The sequence below is a fragment of the Strix aluco genome, chromosome 1 (assembly GCF_031877795.1).
Source record: "Strix aluco isolate bStrAlu1 chromosome 1, bStrAlu1.hap1, whole genome shotgun sequence".
In the NCBI taxonomy this organism is placed as follows: domain Eukaryota; kingdom Metazoa; phylum Chordata; class Aves; order Strigiformes; family Strigidae; genus Strix; species Strix aluco.
In genome coordinates, this window is record NC_133931.1 from 109,061,766 (window position 1) to 109,083,010 (window position 21,245).

At 43.9% G+C, this 21,245-nt stretch overlaps 1 protein-coding gene across 4 annotated transcripts in view; it reads right to left on the reverse strand.

Moving 5' to 3' along the window:
* The window catches only part of LOC141925901 (mitogen-activated protein kinase kinase kinase 3-like), an 84,397-nt gene that overhangs the window by 43,882 nt on the left and 19,270 nt on the right, over positions 1 to 21,245 (reverse strand). For 2 of the 4 annotated variants that reach the window (XM_074830786.1, XM_074830776.1), the window contains exons 2-3: positions 17,910 to 17,989; positions 1,664 to 1,773 (exon numbers count right to left, since the gene is read on the reverse strand). In XM_074830786.1, the coding sequence (XP_074686887.1) occupies positions 1,664 to 1,773; positions 17,910 to 17,913 (114 nt within the window). In that variant the 5' untranslated portion in view covers positions 17,914 to 17,989. Of the gene's footprint in view, positions 1 to 1,663; positions 1,774 to 9,700; positions 9,758 to 17,909; positions 17,990 to 21,245 lie in introns of those variants that run through there. The other 2 variants (XM_074830800.1, XM_074830795.1) reach the window with 2 other exon arrangements.

Genomic DNA, 21,245 nt, shown 5'->3' on the forward strand with positions numbered 1-21,245 from the left:
GATGTTATAATTGAGAAAGAAAGTTTATTCCCTAATATAGTAAAATTAAACACAAGTAGCAGCCAACAATTCTCAAGCTGATAACAGAGCACAACATAACTCTATTGGTGACTTATAAATTAAGATACAGAGTGGATGAGCTGTGGATATGAATTTGATTGCAAGATGTCGTCTTTATGAAACTTCTGTAGATAAGAATTCAGCCAATGAAAACTACTATTTTCCTTATTTTCAACTAATTATCTGGCTGTGTATCTGCAGCATTTACAGCAACAGTTTTCAAAAATGACCACAGGGATTTTGCCCCATTGTGAGAAAACAAGTATGCTATTTAAGAGAAGTCTGAAAAGCTTTGCTATCCTGACAGCAACCCGAGATGGCTTGGTATGGTCCCCACCCATCAACTTGCAGAAAATGCTACCCTCAGAGCCATCCAAAGCTGCGCTGGATTGTCTGCTTTGCCTGCAGCTGCAGAAAGCCAGCTCTGAATTTCTCCGGTCAGTTTTGTAAACATCTTGGACTTATTTCAGCATGAGCTGAACACAAATCCAGTGATTCAACTTGGACAGCTGCTACCACCAGGACACACTTTAAAACAGACATGCTACATGCGCACGTGTTTTTATCTGCATGTGTCTAGAAAGTCTAGAGGGATTCGGGAAAGGATTTTTCCCCTCTGCATCCAGGGTTCTTTGTCAGTAGCGCAAGTGCCATTAAAATATGCATGACAACAGTAAACGACAATTTGTTTTCTTCCTCACTAGGCATTCAGCAATTGCAAAGTTGATTGCAAGCTTATTCTGAGCACTAGAAGTAGAATTCCAAGTGGATTTGCTCGCATGCTTCTCCAGCAGCTTCCCAGTCCTCTTAATTACTTTTCCCCTTCTTTCTTTCTTGCTATTTTGACAACTGAATTATTTCTTCAGAATACTTGTGTTCACATAATATTTGTTCCATACACAAACAGGCGACTAAATCCACGTTAGCTATTATATCAGTGTCAGAGAATAATTTCTGACATTGCTCAAGGGACAACGTTTTTGCTCACTAAATCAACTCTGAATGTGCAACAGGGCCAAAATGTTTGGGTTTAGAAGCATAAATGCCAGTAATTAATATTTAAACACTTTATATAAGAATGACATTATTCCTCCCAAAAGAGCCTGGGTGTCTACAGCTCAAAGTTGGCAGTCTATCTCTCAAATATCTGAAGTAAAATGTGCACATGATAAATACTGTATTTCATCAATGCTGTCAATAGAAAACATTTGACTAATCCAAATCTCAAAGCTGCATAGCCTGTAACAAGTTCTACTACTTTCAGTGATAAGCAAAAGAAGTGCCTTGGGGTGGGATTTGAGATTTAAAACCAGTTGCAGGCTCTATTGCTATATTTGTGAATGATCTGGAGTATCACTCTTCTCCTCTGCTCCTTCATTGCTCCTCTGTGACACAGGGATGCCTGTAGCTTCTTTTCAGCTCTTTAAAAAGGGGTCCTAAAGCTTATGCTTTGGTAAAATTATGTTACTTCTGATGTGCTGAGCTCCTGCAGCACTTGTTCACTTCAGTTCTAACATTTAAACTCTTTTCTCCCAGCATGGGAAGCATTGTGTCCACCTCTTTAGCTTACTGGAGTTTGAGGTGGACTCAAGCAATGCCTTACCTGTTTGCTGGAGTGGACACTGTTTTTATTCCTGTTGTTGTCCAGCAGCCCCCCACATTTGCCCAATGCTGCCAAATCCTTCATAATAGAGTTCAGAGCTTCTTCTTCATCTGCAAAAGAAGGAAAGACAACTTAAGCATGGAAGGCAACCTTGCCCCTGGAAGTGCAGAGTAAAAATACAGTATTGCAAATACAATCTTTAAACCCCAATGGGTCAAAAGACATGATGTCTAGCCTTCCTATTAAGACAGGCATTCAAAAACTACACCACAGTCCCTCCCAGTCCATCATGTCTCGGAAATACAGATTTCTTCATCACAGGTGAGACAGATCCTCAGAAACGCCAGTGGCTGAGTGTGGGTGACCAGTGCTCCTCCAGCTCCTCCAGCTCACAGCCTATGTCTGCTGCTCGTGGGGCTCTTTGGAGAGGGACACATAGGCCAGATGCACTGTCCAGGTGGCGCTCTACAGGACAGAAACCTTTCAGGACTCAGAAAGCTTACGCAGCAGGTGATGGAGTACACCACAGTTCTTCATCTCTTCCTTTCCTCCTTCTTCATAAAGATGCTCAAGAGCCACAACTGATTTTCAAAACTAGAGCCAGTGAAAACCACGGGAGAGGGCAAGATACTCATTAGAAGAAGTGACAGACTCAACTATGCTGCATAGAAGACACACACACACTGAGATATCTTATGGTTTTTCCAGTTTCTGCAGTAACTAGAGAACTTTGAAGGACCTGTTTGATCTGAAACCAATCTCCTCCTTTTCAACACTTCTACATCTATGGTTGTGGTTATAGCTATAAATGATTACATTGCAAAATACCAACCACAAGCACTAAAAACCCTATCAAGACCTAGGGCACAGCATATTCATTAGGTGGGTGTGAGAACCCATTGCATGCTCCATGTTCATGATACAGTCAGGACAGGCAGGTATTAGGCACATACAGCTATTGCTGTAAAAATACAAATACAGCTACTGTACTTTCTGTAAAACTGAGTGGCTCCACGGATAGAGCCACCCCTACACCAAGCCAGCCTGCAGATTTAACTCAAACTCCGCTCAGATGCGAAAAATGACAAAAACGATACGAAATCAGACAGGACTGGACCCAAATACTGAGGTTCTTTCCCCAGAGAGGTATATGTCCTATATCCTCATGCTCAGATACAACATCATCTCCTCTTTTCCTGCTCCTCCTGCTGAGTTGCCCTATCAGACTGAAGCTGTGAAAAAAAAAAAAAAAGATGTGAGAAAAAGAATTCTCATGTGTGCTGCTGTGCACCCAAAGCCAACTCATTAAAGAAATAAAGGGAAAAGTGTTTAAAATCTAGTGTCACTTATTTTGAAACTTAGGAATGAGCTCTAATGCCTACATTTTCCTGTAGGCAATGTGTGTGTATATATAGTTAAAATATAATATAAATCTATATATAAATATTAAATATATAATTGACAAAATTATAAGATTCATCTCAAAGTACATTAAAGTGCAATTCCTCTTTCCTTCCACATTTCCCTACCTAAAAACACAGGTATGTTTTTCCAGTGGTGTGGCAGGGAGCATAACCTGAAATGCTACAAGAAAACACTCAAGAAAAAGATAACTTTCAGTTCTAGTTCAGGAAAGAAAAAGAAAAAAAACCAAGAATGCCCATAGTTTTGGGGGGCTTTTTTATTGTTAAAAGGGACCTCTGGGGACAAGCATGGTTTTCCAGAAGATTTTGTAGTAGGGAAAAAAACAACATAAAAAAGGAGAAAAAAACTTTTTTGTGGAGGGGGAAGGGAAAGGGGGGAGGTGTAAGTTAAAAAAAACCCACAAAACCAAAAACCCCATGCACCACCCTCCAGGAATTTTCCACCAAAGCTATAATCTCTAAAATGCCCCTCACCCCTTTCTTTTTTCCAACCTGAGTGACAACAAAAGTTTCCTGAACTCACTGACACAAAACGCAGTTCACTATGTCACAGGGAAACAGGGCTTCAACAGGCAGTGGCAGAGCCGGGCTTTTGCTAGCAAAACCACTTTCACCACCACTCTCCTACCTCCAAACCTCCCAGGACATGCCTGGCAGCATCTGCAAGGAAATGCACCTCTGGTTAACCCACCGGTGCCCTGCAAGGGTATTCCAGAACTCATAAGATTCAGCACTGCCTGTCCCAAGGAGGGACAGCAGGGTTTGCTGGAGGTCAATAGTAATAATAATGAAAAATAACAATAAACCAACAAACAGGGACAGAGTGACTTCAAACTTTTCTGGAGCGACTGTGAGCTGCTCCCTCCGTTGCTCCCAAGAGAAAGACCTGGCAGCCCCAAGAACTGGCCCAAGCCCCCCACAGACCACATCCCATGGGGTACACACAAGGTTTAACCATGCAGCCAAGAGCAATAGCATGAACCATGCTTTTGCCAGGATGTCTGATGAACACATGGCATCACTGAAAATATCAAAAAAGAGAGATCTTTGAGCTGAAGTGGATCCTATCACTATTGCCACTAGAGATGAGTATTCAGTGTCACTGCTTCAGTGTTATACCCCTCCCTACCAGGGAGGTTACTTTGTCACTCACACAGACAGTAGTCACAAGAGATTGCAATGCAATTTCACTAGAAAGAAGCTGGAAGTGAGCAACCCTGCAAAATGCAGAGTCTGCAATTGGAAATCACCTCTGCAGGCTGTACAGAAAACCTGGATGTCCTGGCTGCCTATACTACCACCTGGGGCCTATGCTGACCACCAAATCCGGGTATTGAAACTAACTTGTGACAAGTTATTTACTGATTGACAGAGCAAGGAAGGCAAATTTCCCAGGGACTTGGGTCTTCTTGAACACCAAGGGGTTTCCAATGTCCAGGAAATGTTGGGTATGTTATTACACTGTCCTCAAAGCAATAACTGAGTCTTCCTCCTCTACGTAGCCATCAATTTTGACAAAACTTTTTGCAACGCAGTCTTCTGAGTCTATCAAATACAGGTTTAAAAATTCCTGGTGCTGCAACCCCACCTGCATGATTATGAAAGTCACATTTCCTTAGAAAGTCAGGCTACACACCTCTGCCAGAAGAGACCAAATTTTGCATCTCTCCCAACATAGCAAAGCAAGAGGCATCCACTCACTTTCAGTAACTGCTTAAATTTAGCCCATTTTCAGAAACACCCAACCATCAACTTAATCAGCCTAGAATCAGTGGTGTAACACTGGGTTCTAGCTGTCCTGAATCAGGTACTAGAAGGAAAAAAAAAAAAAAAAAAAGAAGAAAATATTTCTTGTTATTTAGCTGTCAACTCAGCATCTTTGTTCCTCCAACTACCAAAAAGATGATGCCAAAGAGCATTCGAGAATTTTTTATTATAAAACGTGAGTGTTACTTGTCAAAAAAACCCAAACTACATATCCATGCCATCACTGCTACAAAGTAAGGTAAGAAAACTTCTTCCTATACAAGCAGGAAAGGTTGTTTGCTGCTGCTGGAGCATGAAAGAACACAACTTAAGCACAAGCAGAAGTATATTATTACCTTGAAGTAATGTATTTCTATGTGCTTAAGTAGCTTTTAAACTACTTTTAACAGTGTGTTTTTGGTCCAAGAGAACTGCAGTTTTCAGAGGAACTATGACCAAAGCCTCAACTGTTCAAAACAAAGCGACTACACCCCCACACCGTGCTCTGAAGCAACTTCAGAGCAGGAGCACAATTTGCATCATCGGTTGCAAAACTGACACTTCCCAGTCCTCTCCATGACAGCTTTGCACAGGGACTGATGCTTTCCAGACTAAGCCTCTTGCCTGTCCTAATTAGTGCTCTTGGGGTCTCCAAGCTGACTCCCAAGAAGGGTGGAGAACTTTGTTCCATGGAAACAAGCGGCCAGCTCAGCCAGTTCAGTCAAAATTCAAATAAGCACTGAAACTTACTGGATAATTAAATCCAAATGCCACTCACAAGCCTCTCCAGTGAAAGGGGTGTCACAGGCTGTTCGCTCTCTGTTTGGCTTGGTTTGAGCAAGCAGAGAGTGCAGGATGGACAACTCTCCCAGGGAGAAAATGCAGGGAATCAACAGGAATCCCGTGCCCAAGGGACATGCAAGATCAGGTTCTCCTGATCTAGCCCTGCAGGACCCAAATATGCTTCAGCCTTGTGAGAAGGCAGCATTGAGACTACACAGCAAACGTCTTCCCAGGCTTTGCCGGAGCTCCAGAACAAAACAGCTGCAAGTTGCACAATGCCAATGAAGTATCTGCAGAGCTCAGATGGACTCAGAGACGCTTGGAAACCACTGACTTTGCACAACATGCGCAGGTTCTTGCTCCTGAACATCCTTCTGACCCAGCTTCACTCTTGCAACTTTTTGTACAAATTCACTTAAGGTATTGTAGGTTGACAGGATGAATTGTACAGCGAAGCCTGCTCTCTCCCTAGCACAACATGTAAACAGGAATATTTCTATGATGGAAGACCAGGACAAAGAAAAACTGATTACACAGACAGCAAAAATGAAATGTAAAAATCAATTGTGTTTAGCACTGTCCCTTTGTCCCCTATGTCTCTTCTTCCATCCTCAGCTCTTTCTTTATTTTCATTTATTTCCTTTAGTGGGAAACTCATTTCTTTCTTCCCTACTCCCCACCAACAACCCAATTTTGTGTTTTTTAAATCAGCTTCCTGTGACAAAGCTCATTTGATCACACTGCCAGCCCATCCAGCCAAGGATCACTTCCAAACAAACAGAATAGAGGTCTCAAAAGATATTAATTTCCCAAAGGTTTGGGGGCAGGGGACATAGTCACACAGAGGAGAGGAACACACAGAAGAAGCAAGCCAAGAGCACTCCCAGGAAGCAATGACCAGTGGAGCTACAGCGGACAAGGGAAGGTTGGTTTTATACTTCAATAAAAGTACACTGATCCATTTTGGCAGGATATATATAAAAACCAGAATACCTCCTTCTCTCATCAAGTTTTCAGTTCTGTAAGACATTAAGACTTACAGGTCCCAGGCACTACCAAGGTGAATCTAGGGCATTCAGCACTTAGCAAAATCAGCTATGAAGTGAAATCAAAAAGCCACATCTGCCCTTCAGATACATGTTTCCGGTGCTACATGGCTTCGGTTTCAGCATGCGTGCAGGAGAGAGGAACCTGGAGTTTCAGTCTTAGTACAGCAGGCTCATAGCTGAAGGAGAAGAAAAAAAAAGCAAGGGAGAAATAGCAAGCCTGAAGGTCAACGTGGACCACCCAAAACAATTCAACCATCAGGAGAGAAAGCAAATGAAGAAGGGACAAAGGAATAATTTAGCTGTGTTCAGATGGTCTAGACAGTGCTGTTATTGTTGGCTTCACTAATAGGTCATTACTAAGAAGCAGCTTACGGTAGTTCCATGAAGCTGCTTCCATCAACACTGAAAAAAAAAAAAAAAAAGCACCAGCTGGATGAAGCACACAGAAAAGCCTGCAGAAGTAAAACAGTCTTGTAAAACACGGCAAGTTCTGATTTTGGTCTCTTGCACACTCTAGGCAGAGCTAGGGCTGGGAAAAGTTGGGGAAAAATCCTGGGCGTTGCAGAAGAGAAGAATATTGTCCTCTGAGTCATTACTGAGCAAGGCTGGAGTGTGTAGCTAAGGGGCCACATGTTGTCACATACACTTCCGCTTGGATCCAACGTAAAACCACAGACATGACCACTTGTGGTCACTAAAGATCCCACTGTGCTTTTCGCGACCGTGACACTGATAGCCCAGTTCAGCCATTGTGCCTGTGTAAATTCCAGTGGCACCCTCCATTGCTAGCATCCACCTCTCTGGAAGGTGAGGCAACCGCTGGGGATATCCCCAGGCAGAGAGAAGAGTTCTGTGAAGGCTGAGAAAGGATGAAGAGAGTATGGGAAGCCTCACAGAAACATTGTCGCCTTCAGTAAAACCACTTTCAAAAGGCAAGACTTTGAACGTACAGTGACAAAAATATTGAAATGACGTAAAACATAGTGAAAAGAAATATGGAACCATATGACTATAACACTGACAATCTTAACTTTGGCCTGCAAAGGACATCAGCCTTTCATTTTCTCTGTTTTTTGAAAATACACAATTTTTGGATTAACTGGTATACGACATTTATCATTTACCAAAGAGAACCTCAACTGAAAGCCAAAACTCACTACCTCAGCATCACTCAGTAACTGCAAAGGGCAGTCGATGGACTTTCAGATAAACTGTTAGATAGAAAGAGAGATGAGCTGTTTTTTATAGCTCATTTGATGGACAGGAATCTGAGACAGACCGAAGTCTTGCTCAAGACTATACAAATCCACAGCCAGAGCTAAATACATTAATGGAGCTTAAATTCAGAAAGGACTTAACTTTATCTAGCCTTGCTGGGTGTACGCAAAGGCCACAGAAATTCATCTAGCAGCCTCTACATCGCAATCTTGACCTGGAATCATGCGAAACAGCCTCTTTCAGAAAGCTGTCCAGAGAGACTCAGTTTGAGGAGCTCACACACTTATTCCAATAACCTCTCAGTAGTGAATATCTCTCTCAATTCCAGTTTGAGCATAGCTTGCTTTGTATTCTACTCATTAGATCTTGACAGCCTTGTATCACAGAGACCCCACTATGAACAGAAATCTCCCCCTATCTTCTGCAGGTATTCACAGACTGTGACCTCATCGCCTTTTAACCCCTCTTCATTTAACTAAATGGAAACATGTAGCTTCTTACATTAGAGTAATCCTTAATTCATTCCTACTGCTCTTTCTGGTTGTCTTTTTTTTTTTTCTTTATGAAGAGCAGAGCAAACATCAGAGTAGCATACAACATTCAGTGGCCACAACACCTTTTCATTTCTATTTGCACTGTGAACATGGGGTAACAGAAAACTTGGCCCACACGTTACAGTGAAAGTTCACATCTACTGGACCAACAGCAACCTGGACTGTCCCCTGCCTTCATCAGAAGGTCAATGTCATACCAGTCCTGGGTTTGCTTTCGTGGTCCAGGGAACTAGACGAGACTAACCTATGCGAAAGCAGGTGTCAAAGAACTTGCTTGTGAAGACAAATGCTGCCTTTTCTCCAAAAGCCAAGGGAAAAATAGATTAAGAGAAACCCAGGATGTTTGGGTTTCTTCAGTACCTGCAAACACTGTCAACAGACACATACTGCCACCAGGATTCAGGCTATGCACAAAATACCAGGGGCAGAGGTACCAAGACATCATGGACTCGGTGATCTCAAGGGTCTTTTCCAACCTAAATGATTCTATGATTCTAAATAGCAGAAGGGATCAATTAGTAAGTAAACACTGTCACAGTGACTGTCCAGTCAATACTGAGGAGACCAGTGAGCTCGAAGCTCAAGAGCCTGACTTGGACTGTAACAGAAACCCCTAAGCAAGTAAAGAAGGGACCCAGACACTCTCATAGGCAGGTGCAGACACTCTTTTGCAACTCATCCTCCTAGAAGGGCTGTCTGTGAATGACCTGTGGCAAAACAGACTGCTGCATGCATCCACCTATTGAAAGATGCAGATAAACCTCCATGGAAATTAAGCCCACATGTACAAATCATTTTGCCACTGTCTGCAGCGGTGTCCAGTATCTGATAAAGAGAAAAACTATCCAGCTACTCTCCCCTAGTCCAGATTACTGTGCACTGCAGCAGACACACCAGTGGAGTATGTTCCCTTTGCAAGTCAAAGGCTCGCCAGCAGCTGGATCCTGCTGTCGTTCACCCTCCTGCAACCCCACCCAAGGGATGGCAAGGTCACCCCTGTGTATGACTCAAGGGCAGGGCACAGCTCAGCAGGTCGAACAGAGCAATTATACATGAGGAAGTGAGGAAAGACCCTTCTGATATGCAGGATTTCTTGGCAGGAGTTTGCTCACTGACGTCTTATGCTTGGGACAGACAAATTCACATAGATAACTAATGCTTTGAGATGCTGGGGTTTCTTGAAAGCACATTTCTCCTTACCAAGGAATTATGATGCTAAAAGGTGCACCATCTAATAGGTATAGAAGATTATTAATAATTTACCTGACAAATCAATGGTAAACACTTCCTCTCCATAAATGGCATCATTTTGGACTTTGAATTTTGCCTTTATAGCACAACCAGTAACCCCTGTGTGAAAAGAAACAAAATCAAACCCATGAGAGGCTTTTGACAGCTACAGATGTCCATCATGCCAAATGCCCCCCCAAAATCTGTAGTTTTAGGGTACAGTTATACCATCTCACAGACCCTTTTCTCAGGGGTAAAACTCATTTTGAGGGTTCCTGCCTCCTATTCCCCCTCTGCTCCATGCTATCCCTCAGGTGACACAAACAACTATTCATAAAATTGCACAGTCAACAGATCAGAGAACCTGCTTAGATCAAAACCAACCCTTCCCTTTACATCCCCTTGCAAAAGGGGACAGAAATTAGTGATCAGGAATGGGTTTGGGGGGAAGGCAAGAATCTTTTTTAAAAAAGCTAAACCAGTTATTTTTAAAACGATAATTAGTAAAACTGTAGATCACATATATAACTAATTCTGATCACCACAATGACAGGACCCAACCAGTCCTCAAAATACTGAAGTACTAAAATAAGCAAACACCTCCAACATAATACTAAGTGATTGGACTCTTTAACACGTCTGTAAGAGCATTGAGAAAACAGCAAAAGAGAATAAACTGTCAATTAAACAAATATTTTATGTCATAACATATTTGAGATCCAGGGTGTGAGATCATGAAGAACTTCAACTGCCCTCTGAACTTCCCCAGGGAAAACCAAAAGCTAAGGTAACGCTACTGGGACTGCACCTCAGTTTAAGTAAAGCAAGAGCAATGCCTTTAAAACACTGAGTGATCAGTACCTTACAAACACCAAAACCAAAATTTTTCAAGTGCATTGAATGGCAAATTTTATCAGTTATGTAAAAGTTTCAGTGGCTAAGACACAAATCATCAAAGAAATTTCTCTTGATGAATGCGAAGAGCTGTGGCACAATACTGACATACCCTTGTCCCAGAGATTTACTGGGGACTTTTGCAATGGAAAAGGACTCAGGATCCAAAAGGTGTTTGGTTTAGCTCAGCAGGGAGGGAAAGCAGGGTTACGTCTGCAGTTCACCACAACCCTCCGCTCCCAAAATAGCCGTCCCTCTGACAGTGCCGCACGCAGTAAAATTCCACGGGATCAGAGCCACCAGCAGAGCTCTCTCATGCTCTACAACACACTGCCATCCTCCATGGCCCCATCCCCACGCACACTCGTCACCACATGTTCCCCACACATCCCTGCAAAAGCTGAGGGCAGCGAAGCCCGGGTAAGAAGCCATTTTCCCCCTAGATACAGCCCGTACAACATACTGACAGCTGGATTCCGTTAGCTCAGGGATGAGGGCGTATAAACTCCCCAGTGTTACAGGATGAGGAGAGCTGCTCAGAGGCTGCACTGTGCTGGGTATCAGAGCTGGACAGCTTAGAGATGGGCAAAAATCTTTGCCCTTGTGGGGTTTAATCCTGTGGCTTTCAGATAACGGCTCAGGCACAAAACCTGATCTCCTTCCCTCCTTCTCACAGTCCTCCTACTCCAGCAGCATGGTGTTGCTGGGCCTTGTAACAACCTGTGGGGGTCCAGCCAAGGCACCCCACACCCTTCAACCCTCCTCAGCTAATGGAACAAACATCTGACCTAAAATTGGGTTGCATATGGTGGGGGGAAATATTTGCTGAAGAGGGCAGAATTGGGGAAAACACATACTGCCCCTCATATCCAGACAGCGAGTTGGATCCTGGAACATGAGACATGATGGTTCAGTAATAAAAAACACACCAGTTTTTAGCAACATAAAGGGTTTCAGTGCTTCTCCAGCATTTACTGACTGACCCCGTGCCCTGTCACCACAGGGAGGTGGGGCATAGCCCAGGCCCAAGCCACCATGACACCCTGGGCTGCAGCAGGGTGCACAGGCCCAACCGTGTCCCAGGCCACGCGGGACAGGACAAGACCCTGGTGTACCAGTCATACCCACCATGTCTCTAAGAAGTCACACCTCAAATGCCTCTCCAGCCCCCAGCAGGTGTCATTTTGCTGCCAAAAGGGTGGCAGCATGGTGCCTAGCCCTGAATCAGTCTCCAGCACCGAGCGCACCACGCAGGGCTAGGACCCACAAGATGAGTTCTGATGAGCTCTATGCTTCTTAGACTATTTTATATTTAGTCAACTAATCAAGACCAGAACCCAAGCCTGGCCCTGTGACCTTCCACAGCTAACTGCCAGCTCACCGTCTGCTTCATCCATACCACCTCGTAGGCCCCCAGTCAGCTCCCCTACACCCTGGGCTGCTCCCTATAAGGGGAGTAGATGAGGCCACCACGTTGTGGGGGAGGAATTTGGCCATATCCACATGTGCAGTGCCAAAGCATGGGCCATGACACATTTTGTTGGCTATCACAGGTGTAACTGGGTAAGCTGCTTGGCTCCTAAGCACCTCTAAACTTGGCTGTGAAGCAGAAACCATAATGCAGACCGTGTTTACAAACCCCTTTGAGGCACACAGGGAACAACAAGAGCGCATCCTAGTCCCCTACTACTGAAGCTCATAAAGAGATCTAAAGCATGATGAAGATTAAATAAGCAAATCTATTAGCCAAAGAGCAAGCATTTACCCTACAGAGCACCAAAGAGAAACTTAACTCAGCCTTGACCATTCCAGCTGCCAAAAGTTTCCCAGCCCTGACCTGGGTGGCTCCCAGTTGCAGCCCTTGGGAAGACAGGAGGCACAGACAGGAATACAGCAGTGAGAGTCAGGGCTTTCCTAATGAAAGCACAGAGTGCTGCAAGATAAGCCATGCTAAATCTCTGCCTCAGAATCATTTAGGTTGGGAAGGACCTTTAAGATCATCGAGTCCAACCATAAACCTAACACTGCTCTTGGACAAACCCATTGTTTCTCATTTGCTTTTGCAGATTAAAGTTAGTCTAGGAAAACTGCAGGCAGGGGCTAGACCCTTCAAAAGCAAAATGAACCACATTTAAGAAAATGTTGTATGCCTGTAGCTCTGCTGAGCATCAAAAACACACACAAAAAAAAGGCTCTTTGGTTTTATAGCATGATGCTTTTTCTCCCACAGCATCTGCCTGCAAAACTCACCACTTCAAAGGTACCAGGTACTGGTTTCTCTCTCTCACCCCACAACAAACTTTCACAACTTTTTTGCTAACCCTGCCCTTTGCTCCACAGACACTAGCTACCTTTTCCTTTAATGGATTAACATAATTAAATTAAACTTGGGCAATTTTTCCAGCCTGTTTTCCTGCTAAGCTTAAAATTTGCTCCTTCTGAAGAAGGGTTTATGTGCCTAAGAGGCAGCCTGGTTTTTTCCACCTCTATCAGTTTGGTCTAATAAAGGATATTACCTCTCCCCACAACCCATACCTCTCTCTTGAGCACACTTGAAAGGAGAAGAATGTTTACCCAGCAAGAAACATAGCTGGCAAGTTATTTCCCCTGACTGCCTCCGATACCTTTGAAGGTTGTTTGCAGGCTCATAAAGACCTCTTTCTCCCTCCCAGCCCAGCTACTTCCAGTGCTCAAAGCCACAGCCCAGAGCCTGTGAACTCCTAACCTGTTGCTGCAGCAACAGATGCAATGTCCCAAATACAGCAATGCAGGTCCAGTCCCACTTTCCCCGGGTGCCCAAAGTGTCTGGCGTGACCCTAAACAGGAGGTCTGGGTGCAATGGGTATGGTGCCAGGAAAGGGAGAAGGAAACACGGACACTTTGTAACTTGGACACCTCTTGAAAATGACAAAACCCAAGCTAAAAAGCCTGATGTGCCTTATTATAAGATAAGCTACTGCAATTCAACCTGATTTTTTTTTAATAGCTCTCAACATACAAAGAGAAAGTGAAGAGCAAAACCATTGCCTTAGACTGAAGAATAAGGAAACTGAGGCATGGGAGAACTGAGACATCAATGCCTGCGTGCATGGGGATAGGGAAAGTCAATCTGTTCCCCCCCCACCAACTGGGGCAGTTCTCTCAGTCTCAACAGCCTCCAAAAAACCACTGAATTGGGTTAAATGGTCGGACAGTGGCTATGCAAACAGGTCCCTGTCCTCCTTCAGCAAGAGGCCAGCCTGCAGTCTTCTTCTCCAAACACACCCACTCTGTTAAGGCAATACTGTAAATAAGCATCATTCTCCCATCTCCTGCACCTCAGGTTACCTTTCTGCCGAAGCAGAAGTCACACTCGCTCCAGAAAAGTACTAAAGACCTAAACCTTTGAGTTATATGCACATACGCTGAAGAGAACAGGTAAGTGTTCCTCGAGGTTTTTATCATCAGAAACACATGCATGCACACAGCATTTTACAACCAGAATTAAGAACACTTAAATCAATTTTAAACAAAAAGAAAAAAATTAGGTGATAAACAAGCTCGTGTTTTTTATACCAACTTCTACATTTTTTTTATATTACTTTTACTGTGATGTCGTGTTTAAACACAGCAATTTTTAAACACTATTGACCATGGTCCTTCCACTGTATTGTATTGGAGACATGGACATCTTTGTAAGTGTCATATGCACTTGCTGGTCCACAGCTACATTTTGATCAAATTATAAAGAGATCTTGGACCCTCATGAAGAGGTGGCAGATGGAAATGGACTGCAAGCTGGAGGAACTGCTCTGTGCCAGGAGTAAGAGTTGGGACGTTCTGCTTTAGGACACCCATGTTCTTCACTCCAATTTTTCTCTCATAATCAAGGCTGGAAGAGGCAGGTCTTGGACTCTTTGATGCCTGAGAAGAATGGCAATGCAACAACCATGTTAAAAATGAGTTTATTGTTCTTCTAACCAGCAGGAATTACAGTACCAAACTGACAGCGGATAACCACTTCAGGCTCCAGTTTTGGATGATCAATGTCCAGCAAGGTGTGTTGGGGACTAGCCTTCCTGAAGATGTCTCTCTCAGACCCATGCTCAATCACCTTACCCCACTTCACCTCCATACCCAAGACCTGACCCACTCAAGAAACGTGTGGTCAGCTTCTGAAGCAGTGACTGAACACCTACAGCATGGCCACATCTCTCCCTCTAGAAATCACAGTCCTTCCAATGCCATTTCCACCTACAAACCATCCCACTGTTCTCATCACCTTCCTTTTCCATACAAAGAGTCAAATGCTTCAGTACAAATACAGCTGTTACACATCTGGAGTAAAGTGTCCCAGGACAACACTAAATGGGAGCCCAAGTGGTTTACTGAAGACCAAAGCATGAAGCAAAATCAGAACAATTCAGTCCTGAGATCCTATGCTGTATTCAGTTGCTCTTCCTTCCAAAATTAAGCTCTCTGATCTATCCTGCAGAGATACATCCAGGTCCTTCACAAACAGCACTAAGAGAATAAATAACTTTTAAGTGACATGGTCATGGTCATGTCTACACATCATAAGACCCAATGCCAAGGACCTCTACTTAGGCTGGCCCCAAGCTGGCGCATGTAGAGATACTGTCTTGAACCTGCAACAGCAGAGCAACCTACCTGCAGTGCCAGGATGCCACAGCTGCAGAGGGCTAGTCCAAGCACCACTGCACCGCATGACCCAACCAAGCTGCTATGTCAGAGGTGCAGCCCACGGAGATGCCAGAACTCCCCACTTCCCATCTTGCGGTCTCCATCAAGGCCATGCAGCTTTCCTAGAACATGTCCAGGAGTGAACAGTCCTATGCTGTACTCTGAGATACTGAGTAGACTATAAATAGGATCCTAGGAAGAAAGGCAAACCCAGAATAGACCTTCAGAGATCACTTCATCAAACACACCTCTTCTGTGGTCGACCAGAACGAAATAAGTGACATGACTGCAAATTCCCTGCTCTTCCCTTGAAAATGAGTAGAGGAAACAATCACACATATGAAAGGAGGGGGGGAAGTGAAACTAACAAAACCTCAAAACTTAGCCTAATTTTCTGTGTGTCAAAGCTGTTGCAAAGATCCTTTAACTAACAAACACCACTTGGCAACACTGATCAAGATACACATCACTTCATCTCTCTCTCCCCAACAGTCAAGCCAGAGACCAGACTCAGGACCACACACTTTCTGAAGGCAGTCTGGCAGATCTCACTGGTCACTACACAGGCACTGATGCTGTGTTAAGTGATGAGCTATAGCAATGCTCCAAGCAATGACCTTTGGGGAAAGGGACATGCACAGCACCTTCCACGCACACACAAGTGTAAGCAGAGCTGCAAAACTGCACAAGACTCCTACCAATTCAGCTTGCCTTCCCAAAAAACAGTCACAGTGCCTTGCAAAAGGGTGCTCTCTTCACTACAGTATTCCTGCAATTATTGCTTCCCCAGTGCATCCATATTATGTTTACAGCTGACAGTTTGAAGGCACCTTGAGCAGTTTATATCAACCGTACCATCTGTAAAAGAAGTCAAATTGACTAGCTGCTGAGAACTGGACTGGAGCCAGCAGCTCATGCCCTGCTGGTGCTCAGAGCAGGTCTGAACTTTCCGTCTTAAAAAAAAAAATAAAAATATTGCATTGACAAAGGAGTGACTTTTGCCTTCAAAGTGAAAATGTCTCTAAGAAATTTTGGGGTTTTTCACCAGGGATTTTAAACTGAAATTTGTCATTCTTTATATTGAAGAAGCAGGTCTGGACTTTCTCTTCCCTTCCTTTTTTTTTTTTTTTTTTACTTGGCTTTAAATTAGTCCTCTCCCCACAAAATCTCTCTTCTAGGTAACAGAAAGAACAAAAATCAGAGGGGTAAAGCCAGGATGGGGTCAATGCTGCTCTTCTACTTTCTCCATGGGGGAGGACAAACAGTTAAGGTGTGGCAGTGGCTTCACATTTTTCATTTTTTAAATTCAAACCACTATCAAACTCTGAATCACTTTTCTACCAGTCTGGAAAGACAATCCCTAAATTTACTGGTATTCCCCCTGTCCTTTTGTTTTTTTTAAAAACACCATTTCAACCACCCCTGAAAAGTTTTGAGTGAAATTGTGTAAATGCTGCAAATGTAAAAGTGAAGTGCTCAGCTTCAAGCAGGACTCCAAGACCTCTTCTCCTTTCCTGGGTCAGCAGGTCAGGAAGCCATTTCAGGAGATAAATTTAGGCTCCTCTGTAACCTGCCTCTTCTGGTGAAGGGAACAGGATAATCCAATTAGTTCCACATGTTAACTGGGCATTGACACCCATGTGAAATAGAACCTGGCCTTGTTCTTCAACCTGCTGAGCTTTCTCTTTTCTGCAAAATTAAAGAAAGGAGCAGAAACCCCTACAGCTGCTGGAACTGCTACTGGTTGGCAGAATGGCTTGTAGACCAATTTGGAATTGTTTCTGTGGTCAATGTTAACACTGCAAAGAGCTTTCTCATACTTTGCCATGCTCACAAATATATGAAACGCTGGCTGAATCCCAAACCCAGCAGTGCTGCTGTCAGTAAGGCATGCGTCTCCTGCAAAGGGCTTTAGCAGGGATGGGAAGACATCAGGCAACCCTTCCAGCTGTGTCCCACCTGTGTGACAGGTTACAAGCACAGTAGCAGAGCACGGACATTTTCCTGGAAGTGAGGTATGATTTTGCAAGAGTAATGGTGATAAGTTTGAGGGCCAATGGCATGAGAAACTGAAGGGGGGCAGGGGCACTCACACTTATCACCTGTTCATGTGATATGTTCACATGCTAAAACTGAGAAAGTCCAGCACTTCCAAGTGGTCCTGATTTCTGACATAATGAATTCTCTGTAGCAGTAGAGATAAGGTCAAGATCTTTATGTACCTTCAGAACTATAAATAATTTTCACTTTAAAAAAAGTCTCCCTCAGCATCACAGAGCATCTGATACACAACTATTCCAACAGAAGAGGGGGAAGGTGCAAGTAATCCAGGTCACCAATTAGAAAAACAATATACTCAAGCTCTGTGTGAAACAGAAGCTTCCTTGGGAGAAGAGATACAAGGAATGAAGATGCTCTGTCCAGAAATATAAGGCAGACCTGGGAAGAGACTACGCCTAGAACATGACACACCAGATCACACTGACGTTAAGAAGAGCATCTGTCCATTATAGCACCACTGAAAGGCAAAAAAAAAAAGAAAACAATGTAATATTCAGGCAGACCATCTTGGACGTGTCTCCCAGTCTGTTATCATGATTGGTAGCCCCAGTCAAAATTAGCAGGCTGCAGAAAATTAATTGCTTCAGGGGAATCCAGTTCTTACCCATCTTTCCATCTACATCAGGCCTCCATTCCACCGGTCCCAGACACTTGTACCTTATCCTCCACTCTCAAGCATCCACCCTGTAATAACAAACATACACAGAGGTTACAGATTAATTTTGACATGTCAATGGGAACAGAGACTGAACAGGACCAGTCTTCACAAAGCATTTCCCCACCATCATGGGGGCTGGAGGAAAGAAAACCATTTAGTTCGGAATTGAGACCAGGAGTCTGCCCTCCTCTACACAACCCAAAGGTAATGCAGTACAAACCTGGTACCTTTATTGTTTTAAAATCTTGGAGTAAACAACTTATACTTGTGCCATAGGTCTCCTTTTGTTAAGAGCAGACTGTCTTTAATACATTATACTTGTAATGATTTTTGCATTAATTAATGCAACCTTAAAGCAATACCATCTTTAATACATTACATTTTGCAGCATCCCTATGGGATGACACTCACTTGGGGAACAGACTGACAGCAGGACATGGAAAGTCAGTCCCAGAGGCAGCCTGTATCAAAGCAGAAACCTAAATTTAGGCCTTCCAAATTCCAGCCAAGGTTCCTCAAGGCTGGACCAGCTTTCCTCTGACCGCATGGGAAAAAAACTGAGTCTAGGTAGCTCACAGCAGCAATATATGCCCCATACATCCCTCATGGCAGGCATGTCCCTAACAGCCCTCCCAGAGTCTCTACCTCTTGCCAAGTGCTACTCATGGCTATCTGCTTATCTGCCCAAAAACAATGCAGAAGTGGGTTCAGTTACCTGGCATGCTGCATTTAGTCAAAGCTCTGTGCCCAGCAAGGGTTGAGGCTTTTTTGCTCACCAAGAAACTTAAGAGTGTAAACCTGAGCCTACTGGAGCCAGTCCTGCTCTCTAGTGAAAAACTTCATACTAGACTGAATAAAGGCATAACCCACCTAAAGATGGGCACCTTTTAAAGAGCAGTGTGATAGAAGCAATCAGCAAAGACGAGTCCACTTTAGCTGACTGATAAGCACAAAGATTTCTTGGTTGTAAACCTGTGTGACAGCATGAGTAAATGGAGAAACGTCTCAAGCATTTCATCAGACTTGCATGGAGAGAGTAAGACATTCCTGTCCTGCAGTCATGGCAGGCAACATTGACTCAATCGACAAGAGTTGTGCGCACCAGGACACAGACACAAATTCTGGAGTGCTATGTACCATGCATTGGGCAGAAACAGTAGAAAAAGGCACTTTGAAAATCTCCCAGTTCAGTCAAATCAATTTAAACACAATAACAAATCTGACGTGAACCAGGAATGATCACAAACATGGATTAAAACAATTTTCTGCAGCTCCGGTGCCTTGGTTTTGGCAAGCAGGAGGATATTTATCCAACCTATTTTGAGAGAGACAAGCAGGAAGGGAAAGCGATAAGAAAGCAGCAGAGGCGGAGACGTACATGTGCCCCAAAGTGCGTTGTTCCTTTTGCTGGTGCAGCTTCCTCTCTGGACAGCACCATTTAGCCTAAGAGCCCATGGCTGCCAGGGACTCTGCTCTGTCCGTTTTCAAGACAAAGGAGGAGGCAAGGAAATAATGAACAGTCTTGGAAAGGTCAAAAATCATATCTTGAGAAGGAACCAGTGAGTCTACGCAACACTGAATCAAGAGAGAGTAGAAACCCACCAAGAAAGCAGTGTAAAAATTCCATCTGATTATATCAAGAGCAGGAAACGGCTCAAATCTTCACCACTTTTGCTTTCAAAATTGATGCGACACTTTCAGCAATTAAGCTGCATGCAGAGTTTGCACCAAGGGCCACATGCAGATAGCCTAGATTAACCCTAAATTCCTGGGATAGCCCAGGCTAACTCTCCTATCAGTGTAATAGACTTTTCTAATGGCGTTCTGGAGACCTTCCAGACCTTTGCAATCCATATCTAGTTACAAAAGCATCCACCTACAGGAACTGTGCAAACGAACTCTGGAAAAAACAGGTGACCTTTCCATCAGCAGAGCCCTACCCTGTTTTCTTCTCCACCACCTCTGCCATAGCAAGCCCCTGAGATCCCACTGCCCAGCTCTTGTGAGCAAACCAACTCCGACAGACAGTGCAGGAAATCTCCATGGATACACGAGAGCAAAAAGATTTTCTATTTTAGCAGATCTCTTCAATCCTGAGGACAGCCAGCCTTCAAATTGGACTGCAAACACTGATGATTTCCGTGGCTTCCCAAAAATACATACCAGCAGCTTCCTGTTACAGAAGGACAAATTCCTGTTTCTAGTAGAAATTCTGTCCTTTTATTATCCCCCTTAAAAAACACGGGGGGGGGAAGGGAAAAATTTAAGAGGAAAAAAAGATGAAAAATCCTTTTTCTACTCCAATGAACTTCAAAGCAGCATCCCCCTTCTCCTCCCACTAAGCTCCCTGATCAGAGCCTTCAAGTGTTGGCAGTTTACAACACAAACCAGCAAGAGTCTGAAATGGCACTCCACCACTCCCCTGGCTAGCAGAACCAGGCTCCACTGTAAATCTATGCTAAATCTCCACTGTCAACCTACAAACTACTGCCCTACTAACCTTGCCATGCACAAATACCTCCTATCAAGCAATGAAAGTAAGAACTCAGCTAAGTGTCAGCTCCCAGGGATGTTGGGACAATGCAGTACTCATATTCCAGGTTTGTGTTGTGCACGCAAGAGACTTCGGTCTGCTCAGGAAACTTGCTGGAGGTTACTTAACCTGCAGGAAAGCCCAGTATAGATGCTCTAATCTAGAATAAAAGCAGCTTTGATCTGACTGAGCGGAATAAAATTCTGCAGTATTAGTGGCTCAACATCATTACGGCTACATGAGTACAGAGTATGTGTATCCACACAAGAGCTATATGTAAAATTATTAATCCATTTAAAAAATTAATCCCAGCTCTTCCCTCTTCTCCCTATACTCCTGGCTGGGAAGGGATTAAGCAAGACTGAGTTCAAGGGAGACAACAGCAACGTACTGTCCAGCTAAACAAGACTCCAGCCTCAGTGCATCTAAGTTGTGGGAAGTAAAGCAAGGGAGGAAAGGATGGAGAAGAGCAATTTTTCCCTGGATGTGAGGGAAGACAAAAAAGTGACTGGAAGAGACTTACTGAAGGAAGGATGTAGGTGCCCCCAGCATTGAGAGCTGGGGTCACCAGCAGCCTACCATTGATTTGAAATGGGATTTACAGTATCATCTACCCCAAAAAGGGCTTTTCTTACCCCACAGAGGTTCAGCATCCAACATAAAACATGGCCTCCAAGTCTGGACATCTTGCCACTATTGCAGCATAAGCAAGTGGCATCTTCCTCTGAAGTTTATCATCCCCAGGCTTC